The 23,271-nt window shown below is 34.7% G+C and overlaps 2 protein-coding genes across 2 annotated transcripts; one reads left to right on the top strand and one right to left on the bottom strand.

Annotated features, from left to right (window-relative positions):
• Positions 1-16,184: 16,184 nt before the first annotated feature.
• LOC129881999 (uncharacterized) lies at positions 16,185-17,494 on the top strand. Its single transcript, XM_055956107.1, has 2 exons — positions 16,185-16,317; positions 16,968-17,494. Exons 1-2 carry the CDS (start codon positions 16,185-16,187, stop codon positions 17,492-17,494), a joined length of 660 nt encoding a protein of 219 aa, XP_055812082.1.
• Positions 17,495-20,542: 3,048 nt separating this feature from the next.
• LOC129881503 (glutathione S-transferase U8-like) lies at positions 20,543-23,011 on the bottom strand. The gene is made up of 2 exons (XM_055955697.1): positions 22,655-23,011; positions 20,543-21,135 (listed from the first exon to the last, which is right to left on the bottom strand). Exons 1-2 carry the CDS (start codon positions 22,967-22,969, stop codon positions 20,752-20,754), a joined length of 699 nt encoding a protein of 232 aa, XP_055811672.1. The 5' UTR covers positions 22,970-23,011; the 3' UTR covers positions 20,543-20,751.
• Between the last annotated feature and the right edge of the window lie 260 nt (positions 23,012-23,271).

Below are 23,271 nucleotides of genomic sequence, written 5' to 3'. Positions count from 1 at the left end.
ATTTATTATTATCATCTATAGTTTCAAAATATTACGCATCTTACTACTAATTAAGAGTTTCCTACCGTATATTGAAGAAGACACTTAAATACATGTATTTTTGCTACCAGATACATTAAAATAAGGAGAGAGGTGAGTGAGATTCGTATGTATCCAGAGACATGCAAATCACACTTTATTGACACATAACAGTAAACACAACAACAATTAGTTAGTAGTTAGTGATGTAAATGTGTAGTTGTTATTCTGTTAATAATTTCTGTTAAAGAGTAGTTAGTTTGTTAAATAGTAGTTAGATATGGCTAACTGTGGTTAATTATAAACTAACCACACTATATATATATATGTTAGTAGTGAAGTAAAAATTAGGACTTCACTTTACTCTTTCTTCAGAATGAAATTGCAGTCCAAAGTTCCTCCCAAAATCTGTTAGGTCATCCTCTCTTCTTCTCCGATTCAATCTTCTCTGCAGCTTCCATTTCGACATGGTATCAGAGCGGGTCTTCGATCAGAGAAGCTGAAGTCTGTTGGAGAAACGATTGAAGAGCTGGAGTTCGTCGGAAATTGGAATTCGTCGGAAAGGCCTAATATCACCATTGAAGTTCAGAACTGAAAATCATGGGTGAACTCTCACAATCACAAGCATCGATTGAAAGAATAGTTATAGATCACGGCCATCCCTTGTATGTGCATCCATCGGACACATCGGGATGTGTCCTAGCACCGGTGAAACTCACCGGATCTAAAAACTATGGGGTATGGAGTCGAGCTATGAGGATATCTCTTTTGGCCAAGAAGAAGCTAGGGTTCGTAACTGGCACATGCACGAAGGATTCGTTCGATGAATCGCTTCATGAACAGTGGGAGACGGTAAATGCAATTATACTGTCGTGGATTATGAACACGGTATCAGAGAGCTTGTTAAGCGGCATCGTGTATGCATCAGACGCACGTTTAGTCTGGGAGGATCTGAAGGAGAGCTTTGACAAGGTAAATCGAGTGCGAGTTTTCCAGGTGCACACAGCTATTGTGAGTCTCAAACAAGGAATAAGCCCAGTGTCGGTGTATTTCTCCAAGCTGAAGGAGTTGTGGAGTGAATACGACTTGATAGCCCCTTCTCCAAACTGTAGTTGTCCAAAGTCCAGGGACTATATCGAATATCTACAAGAACAGAGGCTAATGCAGTTTCTGAGTGGTTTGAACGAATCTTACGATCAGGCTAAGCGGCAAATTCTGATGAAGTCCAATGCACCATCTGTAAATCAGGCATATGCCCTAATGGTGCAAGATGAAAGTCAACAGTTAAGTGCTGAGAAATCCAATCCCATAGCAATGCAAGTCAAAAGAAATGATAGTTATAAAGGAGGCAGTCCAGTGTATTGTGAGCATTGTCACATGCGAAATCATACAAAGAAGGAATGTTACAAGCTCGTTGGATATCCTTCAGAAAGGGATAACAAAACCAACAGAAAGGTGGAAGGTGCATATGATGGCTACAGGAAGGATAACAACTATCATGAAGGATGGAGGAAGGATAGATACAGAGAAAGATACAAGAGAGATAACAATGAAGGATGGAAGAAGGAAGCACATATTGCAGTGGCAAATAATGCAGATTGCTGCCAAGAAAAGCATGCAGGTAATGCAGGAAAGGATGATAATGGAAGACAATATACTGAAGACAACAGAAGAAGGGATGACAAAAGTAATCATCATAATTCAGAATACCAGTACAGGCATCATGGCCATGATTCTGAGGAATATCAAGCCCACATGACAGGTATTGTAACCTGTCTACTGTCCCAACTAGAAAAAAGTGAATGGATAGTAGATTCAGGTGCTTCACACCATGTCACTGCAAGTGACAAAATGCTTAAGAGCATTCATAATCTACAAGCCAATAAAGAAGTACGGATGCACCTGCCAAATGAAAGTACAGTGCCAATTATACACACAGGAAATGCGGAATTATTTGGATAGGAGAGAATCACAAATGTGTTATTTGTGCCTGATTTTAAATATAATTTACTGTCAGTGTCACAATTAACCAAGGAGTTATGTTGCTCAATGAATTTCTTTCCTGATCACTATATCTTTCAGGATCTCTACAGTGGCAGGGTGAAGGGGATTGGTAGATTGCAAGGAGGACTATACATTTTCCAAGGGGCAGCTGAAGGTTCTGATGAACAAGGAAGAGAAGAAGTGAGACAGGTTTACTTAGCAGATGTTGAGGAAAGATGCAGCCTATGGCATAGAAGACTGGGCCATCCTTCTATATCCATAATGAAGAATATGATGGAATTCCAAAACAAGATTGACAAAAATGTGCATAACAATTATAGAATTTGTCCATTAGCAAAACAAACTAGATTACAATTTCCTTCAAGTGTCTCCAGAACAAAACACTCTTTTGAATTGATTCACTTAGATTTGTGGGGTCCTTATAAAACTCCTACTTTTGATAAGAAGAATTACTTTCTCACTATTGTTGATGATCATACCAGATACACTTGGGTCCATTTATTACAGCTGAAGACTGAAGTGATTGTGGTTTTAAAACAGTTTCTTGCACTTGTGAATACTCAGTTTAACTGCAGGGTCAAGACCATTAGGTCTGACAATGGTACTGAGTTCTTTAACTCTCAAACTTGTGAGCTTTTGCAGACCCCGGGAATACTTCACCAAAGCAGCTGTCTTTATACACCTCAACAGAATGGGGTGGTGGAGAGGAAGCACAGGCAAATTTTGGAGATGGCAAGAGCTATCAAATTTCAGGCTTCTTTTCCAACAAAATTCTGGGGCTTCTGTATTAAAAATGCAGTATACCTCATGAACAGGTTACCATCAAGTGCCCTGAAGGGCAATACTTCTTATGAGATGCTACATCACAAGAAGGCATCCCTTGATCATCTAAGAGTACCTGGCTGTTTATGCTTTGTTACTACCTTACCTAAATCAGATAAATTTGCATATAGAGCCAAAGAAGCTGCACTCATAGGGTACTCTGAAACTCAAAAGGGCTACATTGTGCTTGATTTATCTACTAACAAATTCTTTATTAGTAGGGATGTGGTGTTTCATGAAAATACATTTCCTTTTAGTCACATTGCAGACTCAACAGATAACATATTTCTCCAATTGAACCATACTGATGCTGCATATGATTCCCCTGCCCCTGCTCATCCTTGCCAGTCTCCACCAGTAGGAGCAAGGGGGCCACACTATGCTACTGACACTAACAAGGATGTTGATGATGCTGAAGAGGATGTTGCTGATGCTGAAGAACCTGATGCTGATGATGCTGCACAGGAGAATGCACAAGCACAAAATCCATTGGCTGTTGCTCCTCCTGCTGTCACTGGCAATAGACCAGCCAGATCAACCAAGCAACCTGGGTGGTTGAATGACTATGTTGTCAACACTAGTCATGACCACATCTATTCTATAAACAAATATTTGTCATATGCAGGCACATCAGAAAACTATAGAAGTTACCTGGCTAAGTTCTCAGACTCAGCTGAACCAAGAAACTTTAAGGAGGCTTCAAGGGATGCAAGGTGGATAGAAGCTATGCAACAGGAGATCAAGGATCTTGAGGACAATCAAACTTGGCAAATTATTGATCTTCCACATGGAAAGAATGTTGTTGGCTCCAAGTGGGTGTACATGATCAAATATAGGGAGAATGGGGAGGTAGAAAGATTCAAGGCAAGGCTGGTAGCAAAAGGATACAGTCAGAAAGAAGGCCTTGTTTACCATGAGACCTTCTCTCCAGTAGCAAAAATGGTCACTGTGAGATCAGTGATTGCACTGGCAGCCTCAAGAGGGTGGAAGCTTCATCAAATGGATATATACAATACATTCTTGCAAGGAGACCTTTATGAGGAAGTCTATATGGAGATGCCAGAAGGGTTCAAGAGACAGGGGGAGACCAAGGTATGCAAATTGCTGAAGTCTTTATATGGCCTGAAACAGGCATCAAGACAATGGAACATCAAGCTGACTGATGCATTGATAGCTGCAGGATTCATACAAAGCCTTCATGATTACTCACTATTTACAAAGAAATCAGGTAACAACATTGTCATAATACTTGTATATGTAGATGACCTCCTTATCACTGGAGACAACAGTAGTCTCATAGAAGCAGCCAAACAGATCCTGCAGCATGACTTCAAGGTGAAGGACTTGGGGGAACTCAAGTACTTTCTTGGTATAGAAGTTCTGAGATCCCAACATGGCATCATCCTTAATCAAAGAAAATATACATTGGAGCTCATATCAGAGATGGGCTTAGCTGGCACAAAGCCAGCTGTCACTCCATTGGAAACTGGAAACAAACTAACCACTGTGGAATATGACAAGGTTGTTGGAGTTAAAGGAGATGCAGCCTTGGAGGATGTTTTAAGGTACCAAAGGTTGATAGGAAGGCTATTGTATGTAACCATCACTAGGCCAGATATCAGCATTGCAGTCCAAACACTAAGTCAATTCATGCAAGAGCCCAAAGTCTCACATTGGGAAGCAACTATAAGAGTAGTCAAATACCTGAAGAATGCACCAGGTCAGGGCCTCTATTTCAGAGCACAGCCTGCACATGAAATTACATGTTGGTGTGACTCAGACTGGGCAGCATGTCCCAATACAAGGAGATCTATTACAGGATATGCAGTAAAGTTTGGAGAGTCTCTAACCTCTTGGAAATCAAAGAAGCAGCAAACAGTGTCCAAAAGCTCAACTGAAGCTGAATATAGAAGCATGGCAGCAGTTGTTGCAGAAGTTACTTGGCTGCTGGGCTTGTTCAGTGAGCTTGGGGTAAAGGTTCATCAGCCAGTAGCTATTTGAAGTGATAGCAAGGCAGCGATCCAACTTACAGCAAATCCAGTCTATCATGAGAGAATGAAACATATAGAAATTGACTGTCACTTTATAAGGGACAAGATAAAGGAGGGAATCGTCAAAACTGAATTTGTAAAGACAAATGATCAACAGGTCGACTTGATGACAAAGGGACTGAACAAGCAGCAGCATGTGTATTTGATGAACAAGTTGGGAGTGCTAGATGTTATGCACCCTCCAACTTGAGGGGGAGTATTGACACATAACAGTAAACACAACAACAATTAGTTAGTAGTTAGTGATGTAAATGTGTAGTTGTTATTCTGTTAATAATTTCTGTTAAAGAGTAGTTAGTTTGTTAAATAGTAGTTAGATATGGCTAACTGTGGTTAATTATAAACTAACCACACTATATATATATATATGTACAGTAGTGAAGTAAAAATTAGGACTTCACTTTACTCTTTCTTCAGAATGAAATTGCAGTCCAAAGTTCCTCCCAAAATCTGTTAGGTCATCCTCTCATCTTCTCCGATTCAATCTTCTCTGCAGCTTCCATTTCGACACACTTGATACACACTAGATACATATATCTATATATATCTGATGTGATTCACATGTATCTGCGATACCAAATAGATAAGAGAATGGCGACCGAAATGAGAGAGAGACAAGCAAAATTTGTTATGTATCCCACCTAGATAATTTATGTGCATCAGCAGAGCTATAAGTTTAAAACAAGTTAGAACAAATTCAAGGCGTTGTTGGAAGAAACAAGAAAAAGTTATAGGGCGTTTTGGGTTTTTACAGAAGATCAGCACTGCCGGGAGGAGAGACAACGTGAAAAGCGCCGAATTCAGTGAGTTCATAATCTGTATTCTGATCTTCTCTCCTTTCTTTAGCTCTGTTTCTTATTCAGTGGCGGACCCAGGACTTCTATGAAGGGGAAAGTAAATAAATGAAAATCACAAGATGAAAAATGGAGCAAGATAGGAGAAAAATAACATTCTTAACCCGTTAAATTTAACTTGTTTTTATCATGCCGCATTAAGGTTCTTTCTATTTTTAATCTGTTTCATCGAATTTTTTTATATTATTTGTGCCTTTTTTGCAGTGTTCTACTTCGTTTTGAACTTTTTTAAAATTCTGAATTACTGCTCATTCAATCATATGTCACTTTAAAAATCACTAAGATTCTTTAATAAGGGGTAAGCATTGAGTTACTAATATTATAATGTATATTTAGGAAATAAATAAATGACATCGTCGATTTTTTTAGTTCATTTCATTCAATTTACTAGGTTAATCATTTGTAAAAAAAGACAAAAGATGAATAGATCAAACAAGTTTAGTTTTCATTTTTTTAGAATCGAATTGAAAAAAAAGAAAGAAATACTATAAAATTAAGAAAAAAAATCAATTAAATAGATTTTGTTAAAAGAATATTCACGACTATTAAATTTCTTCATTCGATTAATTTCAATTTACTTTATTTTATATAATATTTTTTCTAACTCAATTCAAATTTAATAATAATTCATCATTTTTTAAAAGAGTTTCTACGAGTTAATACATGGGAAGAGAGTTATGTAGAAGCAAAATGAACAATATGAATAAGAAGAATACAACACAAAAATTATCAAAAATGTGTCTAATAAATTTAAACAAAAACAATTTGAGAAAAAGAAATAGCATAGAGAGAAAAACAATGAAAAAAATTAAAAATCTTTATATTGGATCCAAAAACAATGAGGTCTTTCATTGGGTTGGGATTCTGAGCCCACAACTTGAGCCCATCTCAGCCTTTTCCAGCACAAAAAGGATGCAAAAATATGTCGGGTGCAATGGGAATCAAACCTAGACCTTTTTGATAAAGAATGAACCCATTAGCCACTGAGCTAATCCTCTCTTTAGTTTTGATGGAGTTCATTTTAATATATATATATGTATAAAATAAGAATTTGACCTTATATATACAGTGTACTTGGCGTGATTCACATGTATTTGAGATACCAGATACACGTGAGAATGGCGAGCGAGATGGGAGAGAGGTGAGCAAGATTTGTTATGTATCCCAAATACATGTGAATCCACTTGGATACAATATATCTAGAATAAAATACACCTAATTTTGACCCTAAGTATCCGGAGATACATGTATCTAAACATATCTGGATGCACAAAAATATAGCAAAATACGTAATATTTCAAACTAAGTGTATAAAAGTAATTAACTCCTAAACTAGTGAGATTTATGTAAGCTCCCTTCTTCATATTATTTCAATCCATGGGCTTTAGGCCCATCCCCTCAATATTTCAAGGACCATTTTCCTTGCCTACTTTTTGTTCTTTATTTCCGCATCTTTATTTTAAGGAAAAAAGCTCATAATTATCTTTAACATATGAAAAAAGACTCATAAATATTTGGCGGAATGACCTCGAAGACTCCTGTACTTGGTTCCATTTGTCACCTAGACTCTTCTACTCACGTCTTTGCCAAGTGAACACTTAAAGTTATTAAAACACATTACTTTAAATCCCTCTGATCATGTGTGTCTCTCAATCGTGTTGATGTGGATAACACATCACTATCCACATCAGATGTAAATTACCACATCTTTTTTTAATTATAAATAATATATTTTTAAAAGAAATCTCAAACTCATCTTCAAAACCCCTTTTTTCTTTATTTCTTTCCAACTTTTCTTCTCTTCCGAGATCTTTCACCTACTTTGCTATTTAGATCTTATCTTATCTTTTTTGTTTTTTTCTTTCCTTGTAAATTTTTAGCGTTGAAGAGGAATTAGAGACAAATAAAGCTTTGTTATGGTATTTTATTATAATTTTTGTTATTTAATGGTGGTGATAAAGTGACTAAAATGGAGGGTGAGAGAAAGAAAAGAAGAAGATGGTCACTATAGAAAAATTCATCAAAAATGTTCTATATAAAATTGCATTCAATTTTGAAAGCATCAAACATATGTATTTCAAAAATCTATCTAAAATCCGGCTCTATTTTACAATCAAGAATCTCCTTTTTTGGTCTTTTTTACCCAAATATGAATAAATATCTTTTTTCTCAATCATACTAAAACTCTCAAATGATAGAAAGAATATGGAAAGAGAGTGTCACGCCCCGGGAGAGTAACCTAGACGTGGCCGGCACTCAGAAACCATTGCTGGCTCCCAAGCAAACCACTTGACCTGATCACACATCCGTTCATTCTTTCAATCAGCGGAAGACTTAAAATAAAGAGAATATTAGGTGGACAATCCAAATCAACAATCTAACTCAAGAGAGAAAGGTCATGGGCCAACAAATCAAACTCCAATCTATGTCATTAAAATAGTATGACAAGAACAATTCAAGGAAGTAAAATACTCAATCGACCCATCACTATCTAGTCTATGAAGCCTCTATCACTACTATTTAATTGGTGCCAATGACAGGTTCATGGCTACCTCAAATCGAAATGGAAAGACTTAAATCGACGCAAGAATAACATAAGTGGTGTCCTCCGAATGTAGGGGAGGACTCACCAATAAGCTGAGTGTGAATAGATCCTCAACGGTGCACCTATTGATGATCTCTTAAATCTGTCTCTGCATCATGAAATGATGCATTCATGATGCAGATCCAAATGAATGTCAGTACGTGGAATATACGAGTATGTAATATGATAGAATGAAATATGTGTCAAGATAGAACAATACCGGTTCAAATATCTCTAGTCATAAAGATAGGAGAGACTCAATCAATGTGTCATAAGTCTAAAGTAAGGACACAGTTTAGAGAGAAAACAATCATATACAATCCAATCCAATCATTTACAATTCAATCCAATCCAATCATATACAATCCGATCCAATCCGATCATATACACTCCGATCTAATCCGATCATATACAATTAAATTAACAATAAAGTCAAAGGACTCAACTCAATAGATATGCAAATTAGAATTTAGCAATGTTTTACAATCGAACTCAATCATCAATAATCTCAATCAACCAATCATATCATGCACAATCCACTCAAATTGGGAGTTTCTCTAACCGACAACTATCACCTATGAGCCAGTGATAGTATACTAAGCCGACGTTGTTGCCACGTCCGTTCATACCTTGCTAGGGTAAGAACTAATCAGCAATCATGGATACATAACCAATCAAGTCATATCATGTCAGGATAGTAATTTGGGAAACATCCGACTTTAATGATCCAATCTTTTCCTACGTTTGGCGACGTAGTTATTGGTTCGAGTATGAACTATACTCTTACCCAATTCGGTGCTCAATACTCCTCCCAAGACTAAATATGCTCATATCTATCAAGTGAGTAAAATACTCAAAATACTCATTTAGTCTCTTAGGACTTAGTTTTCAAATCAACTCATTTAGTCTCATTGGACTCTTTTCAAAACTCAATCAATCTGGTCTCATTGGACCTTCATTCACAATCAACTGATCTCAATCATCAAACTCTTCCCTTTTTGAATTTGATACCATCTCAACTCAATGAATGCAGAAAATATTAGATGCATTTAAAACATAATTTCAACTCCTCAACTCAAACTCAAAATAAATATTTTTATATAAAAATGCTCAACTCGTTTATACTCAAAATACTCATGTTCAAAAAATGATAATTTAGAGACTTCTCAAACTCAATTCATGCTTAAACTCTTTTTAAACCAAAGATGAAAATAATCAATCTTTAAACTCAAAATAGTGTATAAATAGTTTATGCAAATGTTCACAAATCATTTATTTAAAACTCCTTCTCAAACAATCATTTATACTCATATGACTCTAATCAAATCAAATTATTCAAATCACATATCATGTAGTCACATTAGACTCCAATCCATTTCATCTCAAACATCATCATCAACATACCTCTTCATCAATCATTCTACCTATGTTAAAGATAACCATCATTCACATCATCATCAAACATCTTGCTCCAAAATTCTCATTTATCTCTATATTCAATTTCATTCACACTCACTAACAAAAATACATCATCTCCCTTTGAAAGCAATATTTACATAAAAACTATCAATCTCAACCTCAAAACAAATTATAACAAAAAAAAGTCTCATCTTGGGTTCATGTAAATGAATACATAAATTCATATTCTAAACAAAACTCAACTCGAGAACACCATCAATACATATGAATTTATAAACAAAAAAAATTATTGTAGTCAATATGTAATTACGGTTTGTGAAATAAATATGAAAGAAAAATTATTCAAGTCATGAAAATCATTAATCAATTAATAGTATGTGAAGATATTCTAGGGTTTTAGGAAAAATCAAGAAAACGTTCATGGAGGGTTCAAGTCTTTCACAATTTCTATCCAACACATCTATGGAGAATATGGAAGAACTCAATCCATATTTTATGTTATCCTTACATACCTTAAAAGCTCCATAAGTCTTGATGAAAAATCTTAACTTGAAGAAGAACAATCAAGAGACCCTTTCTTGAAATTCTTGAATTTGTTTTCTTGAAAACTCTATGGTTAGGATTGAAGATTTCTCTTAGCGATTCATGAATAGATGAAGAAGTTTGGTTTGGAAAGCTTTAAATCTATGAAGGAATTACCTTGTTGAAGAATCTTGAAAAAGAACCCTAACTTGATGTTTTCTTGAAAATTCTTGAGCGTTGATGTTTAGAAGTGAATGAGAGGGCTTTAATGAGAAAAACTGATTTCTACAAGTTTAGGGACATTAGAATAACGCCCCAAAGGTTTATAGGACAAATATACCCTTAAAAAATAAAGGGGGCGTCGTTCGTCTTAGGCAGTGGGGTCCGTTTCCTCTCAGCGTCGTGGATCCATCGCGGACTTCTATCAGGATAGAGCGTCTCCAGTAAAATGGTCATAAATTTTGACTACAAATTCGGACAAAATGCAATCTTGGTGACGTTGGAAAGAAGACTCAAAGACCTTTAATTTGATAGGTCATGGGCCACCTAATTCGGTATATTTTAGAAGATATGGTCATTCGAAGTTGACCCTTATACAGACTCATCGAAAAACTTAGCCGATAGAAATTCTTTGGAATCGGCTTGGTGTTAGAGATCCCTTACGACCCTAAACCACATCTAATACGCTTCAAATACTTAGGAATTAATCCTAACTCATATACACAATTCGAAGTCACAAGTTTGATCCTACACACACATAAAGAATGGTTCGAGTCTTGGCAAAAAAAATTTGAGATGTTACAGAGAGAGAAGAAGAATTATGTGTAAGAGTATAAGAAGAGATAAAAGAAGTGTGTGTGTTGGTGGTGGGGGTTGGGCGGAATTTATGAGGAAGGAGAAGAAGCGTACAATAGATTGGGGGTGGAGATTTATTTTTTTAATTGTTATATATTTTTTTTAACTTCAATATTTCTTTAAATTAAAATAATTGTCTTGAATTGCTTTTAAACGTGTGTAACCACACTTTTTATCTTATTCATCAAAACAATGTCACCTAAGCTTGGTCAATGGTCAAATGAGTTTAAAATAATCTATTTTAAGAACTTTAAGTGTTCACTTGACAAAGTCGTGAGTAGAAGGATCTAGGTGAAAAACGAAGCCAAATACAAGGGTCTCCAAGGTCATTCCTCCTAAATATTTTTCTTCTATCTTTGGATTGAAAAATATCCTTAAGATTTATTTTTTTGCTCAAACATACCCTTCAATCTAATAGATATATTCAGATTAAATTTCACTCTTTAAAAATAAGCCACTGACATTTTCTAATTGGTGCGGCATTTTAATTTAGAATAATTAAACCCACCCAAATTTTACAACTCAAAAGCATAACCGACTCGTTTTCACTCCAAAAATTAAACGATGCATTCTAGGTGTTCTAACTCCTTCTACTGTATGTTTTAAAATCCAAACCCATTTGTTTTTCTCCTTTTTAATGTTTCTGTCAAATAAATGTGAATGTACAACTAGTGTTGAAAGAATTTCTGAATGAACCAAAGTTTATCATAAACTTTTTCAACTGCCAAAATAAATTGTTGTGAAATCACTAAATAGGCGTTTAGACTTTAGTTGATTGGAAAAGCCAGAGAATTTATTTAATTTTGGGGGTGGAAACGGGTTGGTCATGATTTTGGGTTTTAAAATTTGGGTGGGATTTAATTATTGAATTAAAATGTAGAACCAATTAGAAAATGACACATGGCATTTAAAGAATTAAATCTAACCTTAATTTCTGTTAGTTTGGAGCAGGGGCGAATCTATGTACAAGTTTGGGGGTGTCGTGACACTTGATGGTCACGTTTAAAATTCTGTATATATAGGTATAAATATATATAAATTGTATAAATATATCACATGCCACTCAGAAAAACAACTGATTCTATAGCTCCACTAGTAAGTAGTCAATTTACATTTGTTATGGGTTCGAGTACGTTCTTAGAGATGTTTTTATGAAAAATAGTTAACAAGGCTTTTAAGGCTTTTTATTTTTTAAAAATAAAGTTGTAGTATGGTTATGAGTTCGAATCTATTCTTAGGGATGTTTTTATGAAAGATAGTTAACAAGGCTTTCAAAGCTTTTTATTGTTTAAAAATAAAGTTGTAGTATGGTTATGCGTTCGAATCTATTCTTAGAGATGTTTTTATGAAAAATAGTTAACAAGGCTTTTTATTATTTAAAAATAAAATTGTTGTTGTATAATGGGATTGAACCCAAGCAAAGTGATCAAGGGAAGAATCAATCTCAGGGAATACAAAATCAGAAAAAGTTGAAGGATACCAACAACTTATGTCTTGTGAACAACTCCAAAGATCTTAAAGGGAACCAACAAGCTACTCACAAACCTTATATCCTTAATAACAATTCTCTGAAAGTATCCAGTAATTTTGATACATTCCATCCTAACAATCCTAAAGGTGATCAAACTACCTATCCTGAAAATAGAAACAACCCCAGCTCCAAAAACCCCAACCAAACCAGACCTCCCCTAATATCAATATCCCTAATCCTCCAAATCCTATTGTGCCCCATGCACTTGTGACCAGATTAAGAGCTCAAGAGGCTGTGCAAAATGCTTCTATTGCAATAAGTCCACCCAAGATCACTACTAAAAAAGGCTTTCCTGCTGTGGTTTTCAGAAAAGATGACTTCATGATCAAACTTGTTGCTAGGTGTAAATATACTCTCATTGGTAAGTTTATCAATACTATGCCAAAAATAGAGGTTATAAGGAAGGAATTCATACTCCAAACTGAACTTAGAGGAGGGGTGGAACTCACTCACTTCAACTCTAGACACTTGTATATTGATCTTGAAAATGAATTTGATCATTCAACTGTGTAGTCTAAAGGGAAACTATTTATACAAGGACAACTTATGAGGCTTCAAATTTGGACTCCCACTTTTAAACCAGAAGTGAAAACTCCTCTAGGTCCTATATGGGCTATCCTACTAGAATTACCTTGGCATTATTATTGTCTTAAAGTGGTAACTTCTTTACTATCTCCTATTGGTAGGTGTTGTTCTTGGATTTGGCCACTTCCAAGAAAATAAGGGGTTCAGTAGCTAAGGTTAATGTGCAAATTGATCTCACCAAACAAAGACCCCAGCATGTTTGGATGAAACTTGATGAAGATGAGCATAGTGATGATAGGTGGCAACTTATTCAATATGAAGGAGTGTCAGAGTACTATCAGTACTGCAAGCACCAGGAGCATACTAGTCATGTATGTAGTGTGAAAAAAAAAGAGATGTAGACAATAAGAACAAGAAAGAACAAGAAGAAGTTGCAAAAAACAAAAACAAAGGTACCACTGATAGGAGTAATGAGTTGCAGACACAAGAGGATGAAAACACCAAGGAGCAGTAGGATAATAGCATTACTGAGGAAGAGGAAATTAGTCAAGAAAAGGAGAAGTGGCAAACTCAAAATAAAAAGAGCAAGAAGAATGGTCAACTTCACCAACAAGAAACACAACAACAAAGGGCACAAGGCATGCTGCAACATGGAGAAAGTGCTGAACCTTCCCAACCTCTCACAAGAGACAATCAGCAAGCAAGGATTATGCAGCAGTCAGGTATGATCTCTAATACTAATGACTATAATATCCAAAATTGTAATGTTGCCCCTGAAGTCTAGAGGCAACCTCCCTCATCCCATAAAAATGCAAATCCCACTCCCTATAACCCTATGAAGCAGGTTACTAAAGACATGAGAACAGCAAACCTACACAATAGAGATAAAATAGCTATGATGCTGCCAGAATTGATCCAATTAATACATTGGATGTTATGAACTGCAATGCTACAAAAGGAAAGAACCCAGGTATTGACTCAATGCTCCCCAACCCCAAGGCTCCCCCATTAGTTTTAATGTACTTAATGTTTTAACTGTTGCTGCTGAAGAAGTTGATGGAGATGAGGATAGGGGAATACAAGAGACACTTACTAACCTGCAGGAATGGGATACCAGAGGGAGGGAATGTTCTTTGGTTGACCATAGGAATGACTCTATAGCCCATACTATCATTCCTCAATCTACCAGTAGGCCAAAGATACATGAACAACACCATGCCTCCCAAGAAGAAGGAAATCTCAAAAGAAATAATTCTAAGGACAAGTTACAGGATAATGAGACTGACATTGGCAATTTAGTTACTGAAAATATCAACAGCAGTCATAAAAACCAGAGAACTAACCCTCAGATGATGAATAATAAGTCCCACCTTATCCTTGAGTAAGAAGAAGAGAGATGCACTGAAAAAAATAAGTCAAGGAAGAGAAAAAGCAAGCTGAAACTACTCAATAGAGACTTAACTATGTATTGGTTGAAGAGCAGGCATGTATACATGTGCCCCCTCTTCAAGTTCAAGCCAACTCTACTGAGGTTTTTGTGCCTAATAAGAGAGCCATATCAGAGGAACTCAATGATGAGTACAAAGTTATCAAATCTGAAGATGAGGAGGACTCTGATAAGAGGGAACAAACTCATGATGATGAGGAGGAAACCATTGTTCATTTATTGAAGGCATTTGGTTCTACTATAGATACTACTATAAAAGATGAAATGCAGCAGGTTACTGAGAAGAATAGTCTGTCACCTAGAGGCTAGCATGAAAAGAAATACAAGAAGAAACAGGTTGCAGCCACAAATTCAGATAATGCTATGTGTAAGAGTAGGATCAACACAAGATCTAAATCCAGAAATCTTGATGATTAGTACACTATGCTGGAATGCAAGGAGTATTGATACTCAAGGTGTATTAGATAGGCTCCAAAAACACAAGAATTTTTACAATCTTTCCATGATGGCAATTCTTGAACCTTTTTCAAACAATTCTCAACTTATTTTCTACAAAATTCAGCGGATGGACAATGCATTTTATAACTCTAATGGTAAAATTTAGTTATTTTGGAACCAAGATGTTACCTGCAGTATTATGGACCAGGATGATCAGCAAATCACTTGTGAACTCAAACATGTCTCATTCCCTATCACCTATATGACCACCTTTGTATATGCTAAGTGCAAAGACTACATGAGGAGGGACCTTTGGGACAAGATGTTATACTTTTCTGAATATGACAAACCTTGGTGTACCATAGGAGACTTCAATGTTATCACTGACATTGGGGAAAAGATGGGGGGGAGGGGCTTCCTTATAACATGAATAAAACTTTGAATTCATAAGGACTATTGAAGCTTGTGGCCTCATAGACTTGGGGTTTCATGAATGGAAATACACTTGGTGCAACAGCAGGGATAAGGAGGTTAGAATATGGAAAACATTGGACAGAGCTATGATTAATGATAGATGGTTAGATGTCATGCCAACTACCACTGTTAATCACTTAGCATACACTGGATCTGACCATTGTCCTTTACTCTTGAATTGCATTGATAATTAGAATGGTAATACTAAATACTTTAAATTTTTGCACTATTGAGTAGATAATGAGAGTTTTCTTGACACCGTGAGGACATGTTGGGAGGGACATATGGAAGGAACCCCTATGAGAATTTTTCATTAAAAGCTGAAAAGGGTATCTAATACTCTCAGTAAATGATCAAAGCAGCAGTATGGAGACATATTTGCTTCAGTAAAGGAGTTTGAGGATCAAGTTAGAAAAGCTGAGGAGGACATCATCAATGATAACACTGATTGTAACAAAACCAGGCTAAATCAGGTCGATGCTCAGTACATCAGATATTTGAAAGTGGAACAATCCATTTTGAAACAAAAGACTCAATTGCAATAGTTTAAAGATGGTGATGCAAACATTAAGTATATTCTTACCATTATCAGAGGAAGGAGAAAAATGTTATATATCCATCAGATCAATAATGAACAAGGATGCTTAATGAGGAAGTGCTTCAATGTATTCCAGAGATGATTACTGCTGAACAAAATGAGACATTACAATCACTACCTACCATAGAAGAACTGAAGAAAGTTGTCCTCTCTATGAGTCCTAATTCTGCTGCAGGTCTTGATGGCACGAGTGATAAGTTTTTTCACTCATGTTGGGACATTATTTGTGTTGACCTATTGAATCTGATCCATTACTTCTTCAATGGTCATTGTATCCCCAAATTTATTTCTCTTGCATGTTTGTTTCTAATCCCAAAAGTGGACCATCCTACAACCCTTACTAATACAAACCCATATCCTTTAGTAATTTTACCAACAAAGTCATCTCCAAATTTTTATGTCTTAGACTTGCTCTTATCTTGCCTTACCTCATATCTAAAAATCAGTCTGGGTTGGTCAAAGGGAGAAGTATCTTTGAGAACATAATATTAGCATAAAAAATCATCCACGGCATCAAGAAGCCTAAGATTGGAGACAATGTAGTGATTAAACTTGATATGGCCAAGGCATATGAAAGGGTATCTTAGTCATTCATATGTTTAGTCCCGAGGAGGATGGGATTTGGTGATATATTCATTGATATTGTGTGGAGAATAATGTCCAACAATTGATACTCTATCATACTCAATGGAACAAGACATGAATTCTTCCATTCAATAGGAGGTCTTAAACAAGGGTACCCCCTATATCCAGCTCTTTTCATTATTGGTGCAGAGGTCTTATCCAGAATATTGAATAATCTTCATCATCATTACATGTATACAGGGTTTCATATGGAGAGAAATGGTCCCCAAATTAACCATCTTAGCTTTGCAGAAAACATCATTATCTTTACCTTCACTTGCAAGTACTCTTTGAAGCTCATTATCACTACATTGCAGGTTTATGAGAACACTTCAGGGCAACTTGTTAACAAGGACAAGAGTCAATTATTGATCCCTGCTAACACTGCTAATGAAATTATTGACAGAGTTGGCACCATCACTGGATTCAAATGTACCAATGGTCCTATCACTTATCTGGGATGTCCTTTTTATATTGGAAGACAAAGAATCAATTATTTTACTAGCATGATTGCTAAAGTACTAAACGGGATCAGGGGTTGGCAAACTAAAATGCTCAGTTTTGGGGGAAGAGTCACTTTGGTTAAATCTGTCTTACAATCTCTCCCTATTCATTTGTTGTCTGCAATCACTCCTACTACCACTACTATGAAGCAGATTAAGAGACTCATTTTTGCATTTTTCTGGGATTGGGAGAAGGATAAAAAGAAATATCATTGGGCCTCTTAGGATACACGTAATTTTCCTTATGAGGAGGGTGGTATTGGAGTCAAAAATGTGGAAGATGTTTGCTTATCCCTTCAATACAAACAGTGGTGGACTTTCAGATCTAAAAGAAATCTATGGGAAGATTTCCTTAAAGCAAAATATTATCAAAAAGCCCACCTAGTTATAAAGAAATGGAATACTTGGCAATCCCTCAAGTGGAAGCATATGATGATTAACAAAGCTAACATTGAACCTCATATTAAATGTTCCATCAACTCTAGTGACTGTAGATTTTGATGGGATAATTGGTTAGGGGATGGTCCTTTAGCTCATCATAATGAATATCTTCCAAGATTGAACAACACTACTGTGTCAAAATACTTGAATAATGGGGACTGGATTGAGGAGAAGGTCAGACAATATGCCCCTCAACAACTTGTAGATAGAATCCTTAACACAGGTTTCATATACCAACCAAATAAGAAGGATCAAGCCTATTGGACCCCAAATACTCAAGGAAACTTCACTTATGCCTCAGCCTAGGAGCTCCTGAAGAAAAAAGCAACAACAATGATTGCTAGTAACATTTGGCATAACCACATCCCATTTACAGTCTCCTTTTTGATATGGATGGCACTTAGATTCAAATTGCCAACAATTGACAAGCTTGTCTCTTTTGGATATGATCATGCAGCTTGTTCTTATTGTCACAGGGCTGGTTTGGATGATATTGATCGCATATTTGTGTCTGGTAATTTTGCTAAGCACATATGGAAGCACTTTTCTAGTTTCTGGGGATACAACACAACACTACCCCCCATGAACAACTTACTAATTAAATGGTGTATTACCAAGACCAACAATGACATTCACATGTTGATGTTTTAGGCTACCCCTATTTTTCTGTTGGAACCTATGGAAAAATAGGTGTGCTAGTAAGTATGGAGGCAAGAAATCTAGCATCTCCAAAGTTATATACTCCATCACCAAAGACTGGTATATGTTGGTTATTATAGCATATCCTCAAATCAGTTGGCCTAGCACTTGGAAAGACTTGGTTATTAAGGTGAAAAACTACAGTCATGACATAAAGGTAATTCAAGTCAACTGGTACAAACCTCACCATACTATGGTTAAACTAAACACTGATGGGAGTGGTTTAGATAACCCTAGAAAGATTGGAGCAGGTGGGATCTTAAGGGATCACAAAGTCAATTTGATCTATGCCTTTGCTACTCCCTTAAGGGTGGGTTCTAACAACCAAGCAGAGGTGCAAACTGCAGTGATAGGTTTGACTTGGTGTATCCAACATGGTTATAGTAGAATCATTCTTGAAACTGACTCAAAGTTGCTGATAACATGGCTGAAGAAAGATAGCACACCACCTTGGAGCATTATACAGTACATTAAAGAACTACAGGAGCTTGTAAAATTGATTAATCAGTTCCGATGCAAGCATATATGTAGGGAGGCAAATTTTCCAGCTGGCACTCTTTCAAAATACAGTCACAACATTGACACTGCTCATCAGTTTTATGGCTTCCAGCAACTGCCACAAGAAATCAAAGGGTACTTCAAGCTAGACAAGATGGGAATGTCATGTTTTAGAAAAAGGAAACTTAAGAGGATCAAACAACCACCTTGATTTGGTATACTTGATTTTCTGATATGGAAGTCTCTATGACTAATATTGGATGCTCTTTCCTATTTAATTTAGCTATTTCTTATCTTAAGTTAAAGCTCATTTGAATAGGCTTAGGTTTATGATTTTCTTCTTCTTTTATTGTAAGGGGAAAGTCTCCCTCATTTAATGCTTTCCTAGATATTTGTATTAAGAGTAGTCCTCTCTTTTAGGTGCTTAGTATCTAGGTTTACATTTTGATTGTATTGGGGATGAGTCGACTAACCTTCGACTTATAAACCACCTATTATCGAAGGTAAGGTTTATGCTCCCCTCTTTTGTACTTTTGTATTTGATCTATGTTAAGGCTTGGGGGTGTTTGGCTCAACCCTTGACCGCCACGAGTGATAAGATACTCGGGTTAGGTCTGTTAATTTTTAAAAAAAAACCTAGGTCTCTTATAATTAATAAATCAAGAAAACCAACTAGCCAAAGCTATTGCTGTTGTTAAAACTTAATCATAAAACTTATTTAGTTGACTAATGTGAATATTGGAACCACACTATTGTTCAAAGTGTATGTCGTGCGGCACCCAAAACCTCAAAATCTTGGATCTGCCTCTACTTTGAAGGGTAAATCTTAATGATATTTTTAGACCCAAAAGATAGAAAAAGGATATTTATGAGTCTTTTCTCATAGGTTAAGAATATTTATGAGTCTTTCCTCTTAAAATAAAGATGCGGAAATGAAGAATAAGAATTTGACAAGGAAAATGTCCTTAAAATATTGAGGGGATTGGCCTTAAGCCCATGGATTGAGATAATATGAAAAATGGGATTTCACATATAGCTACTCAAAAACACCTTAATTATGCTCCATAGCTATAGTTTGCTTATTACAGTTTGTAGATATAGTTATAGCAGCGTTTATAAAATTCACGCAATATTTGTATACGTTTGTATAAATCACTATACAATTTGCAGTTTTTGTATAACGTTTGTATATTTCACTATACAAATCATGCACAACGTTTGTATAATTCACTATACAATTTGTAGTGTTTGTATATTTCGCTATACAATTCGATTCGCGCACAATATTTGTATAAATTGTGCGAATTATATGAAACTCAACTGTATAATCGCATTAATTATACAAAACTCAAACTATAATTACAGCTAGATGTTTGTCGCAAGCCATAATTAATTCAAACTATAGCTATGTTAGCTAATTAACTAGTATATGTTTGCTTATCCGCGTAATTTTTTCACATGAAAAAGAAAAACTTACATAAATCTCACTAGTTTAGAAGTTAATTACTTAGATACAGTCTAATTTGCAATATTATGTATCTTATCATATTTTTGTGCGAGTTTAAAATTCGAGGTTGAAAAATTTGAGTTTAATTAATTTAATTTGGTATATAGATTTAAAAACTCCGACACAAATAATTTAATTTGATATTTGAATAATCTGAACCAACCCAATGTATGCCCTAGTATATATATTAGCTTAAAACAAAAGTGCTCCATAGAATTATTTTAATTTCATCTTTGAACTATTTCACCATTGCAAAGATGAACAATGACACTGAAAAAAAAAAAGAAAAACCAACACCAACACCAACAAGAGGATTTTTTTTTCTCTTGTGATTTGTTTATCGAGAAAGTTCATTACTTGGTAGCATTAGTGGTTTGGTATATTTTTTGTAAAATGCAAGTAATTTTTCTCTAGGTGGCAAATTTTCCTTGATAAAGCTACAACTCATCAACTTATCAGCCCATCCACATATATTTGGAAATTCCTCTTTGTTTAATATGTCCACTTCCAATGCTTCTTGAATAACTCCAATCCAATAAGTTATCAAAATGGAAACAATTTCAATATATCCAACTTTACTTGTTTCTCCTCCAAATAAGTTGTTATTGTCATTCATCAATTCATTCTCAAGAACTTTAAGTAGCTCTTGAAGTTCTCCCATGGCTTTCACCTTTATTTCATTGTTGCTTTCATAACAAACTTTTAGAATCTCTGGCAAACACTGAAATTAGATTGGACAATAAACACTTGTTATTACATGCATGAGCGGCTCAAGTATATTAGTGGCCTAAAGTAAAAATTGAATGAAGGCCTTAAACTTTAAAAAATAAATTAATATATTTTTCTTACGGAGTTTATTCTTCTACCTTTTTGGAATGCAGAATTGTTATTTTTTTTTATGACTGATTCTTTTAATAATTCTTTTTCAAGCGATAATATATATTTTTATAAATAGTCTCAATATTTTTCTCTAAAAAAATCTATAACCTATTATTGCTAAAAAAAATTGGGGCCTCTCCAATTTGGGGCCTAAGACGTTTGCCTTTTTTCTAACTCTATCGAGCCACCCTGATTACATGAAAATGATCATTATGAATTTTCACTTATTTGTCTGATTTTAATTTGACACAAAGTTTAAGAAAAAAAAAGTTTTTGAATTTTGTGATCTTAAACTAAAAATATCTTTTAATCTTGTGGTGTTGTACATGCCTTGAGGAATGAAGAATGTAATAAAATATCTTTTAATCATGTAATCTTAAACATGCCACGTGAAATGTTGAAATTAAAAAATTGTCAAAATAGAAAAAATGTACTATTCTCTTTTTTAAAAGTTGTCAAAATATTTTTTTCTAGGAAAGTTTCCTCCAAAGGGTACACAACATTTTATTTTAATTAGGGGTAGTTTGGTACAACTTTTTAGAAATTATTTGAAATTTACTAACCCAGAGAAACACACGAGGGAAAGAAAAAGGAGTCAATTTCCCTTTTAATGGAAAATATTTCTGTAGAAAAATATTTTTTAGATATTTGGTTACTAGAAAATGACTTGAAATATTTTAGATATTTGTTATTAGAAAATGACTTTAAAATATTTTAGATATTTGGTTACTAGAAAATGACTTACTTTCTGCAAAATATAATTTCTTTAACAGTAAACAAATCCTAGATCATAGATCTTGATCAGTTCAAATAACTTATTTAACCAATACTTAAGACATTATTATCAATCTTCAATCCTCAACAAATTTCATCAGCAAATCAGATTTGCTAAAATATTTGTATAATCAATTTTTCATAAAATAATTTTCCCAGAAAATGTCTTCCACTTTTCAACCAAATGCCTAAAAATGTTGTTTTTTTCTTTTTCTAGAAAGTCAATTTCCAGAAAAAAAATTAATGATAAAAAATACATCATTAAATCAGTTTTTTCATGAGTTTCATATCCCAATTATCAATTATTCATATTTTTTTTATCTGAACTATCACAATTTTAAAACACACCTCAAAATTAATTAGAACAATTATCAATTGATCCCTTTTCTATTTAAATTATCATTATCTGCTCAACTAGATATGTTTTAATACACAAATGGAGATAATTTTGATAGGAAAAAAGATCCAACTAATATTTTAGATAAAAAAAAGAGAATGACTAATATTGAAATGTAAAACCCGCACAAAATTGATATTTTAGATATATTTTTAACCGTTTACCTTCTCAAATAAACTCGAAAACATACCTTTTCATCCATAAACTTAGCCCAAAAACGTGCTATAGATCTTTGATAAGGATCTTTTGGTAGAAGAGGGTTTGTATCCTTCCAAGTTTCATCAATATATTCAAGAATCACAAGAGACTCAGCAATTGGCTTTCCATTGTGTAAAAAAACTGGAACTTTTTTGTGAATAGGATTATACTTGACAATTCTAGGACACATATTTATTGGAATTTCTTCTTCAATATACTCATATGGAATACCCTTAAGCTTTAGGGCAATTTCAACTCTTTTACTAAAAGGACTTGACCAAAAACCCAACAATTTCACTTCTTCCATTTTTCTACTTCTTCATTCCTCAAATTAAGTTGTGGCTTGGTTTGCAATTTTATCTTCTTAGACCTTTATACCCTTTTTATACAAAATTGATTTGGAGTTAGTTGAATTTTCATCAACTCACTATCTTACACGTGTCTAGAGAATAATGTTTCCAGAAAATTTTGACCAAAGCTCACACGACTTTGAGCAAAATTTTTAAATATATATATATATATATATAAATATATATATATAAATATTCGGAAAATGGTAAAAAATGCTCTCCTTGACGCATTGAAAATGGTTTTAAAATATATTTTTTT

This window comes from Solanum dulcamara, chromosome 3 (genome assembly GCF_947179165.1).
Source record: "Solanum dulcamara chromosome 3, daSolDulc1.2, whole genome shotgun sequence".
NCBI lineage: Eukaryota > Viridiplantae > Streptophyta > Magnoliopsida > Solanales > Solanaceae > Solanum > Solanum dulcamara.
The sequence above is the reverse complement of the archived record's forward strand: the minus strand, read 5'-3'. Positions and strand labels throughout refer to the sequence as shown.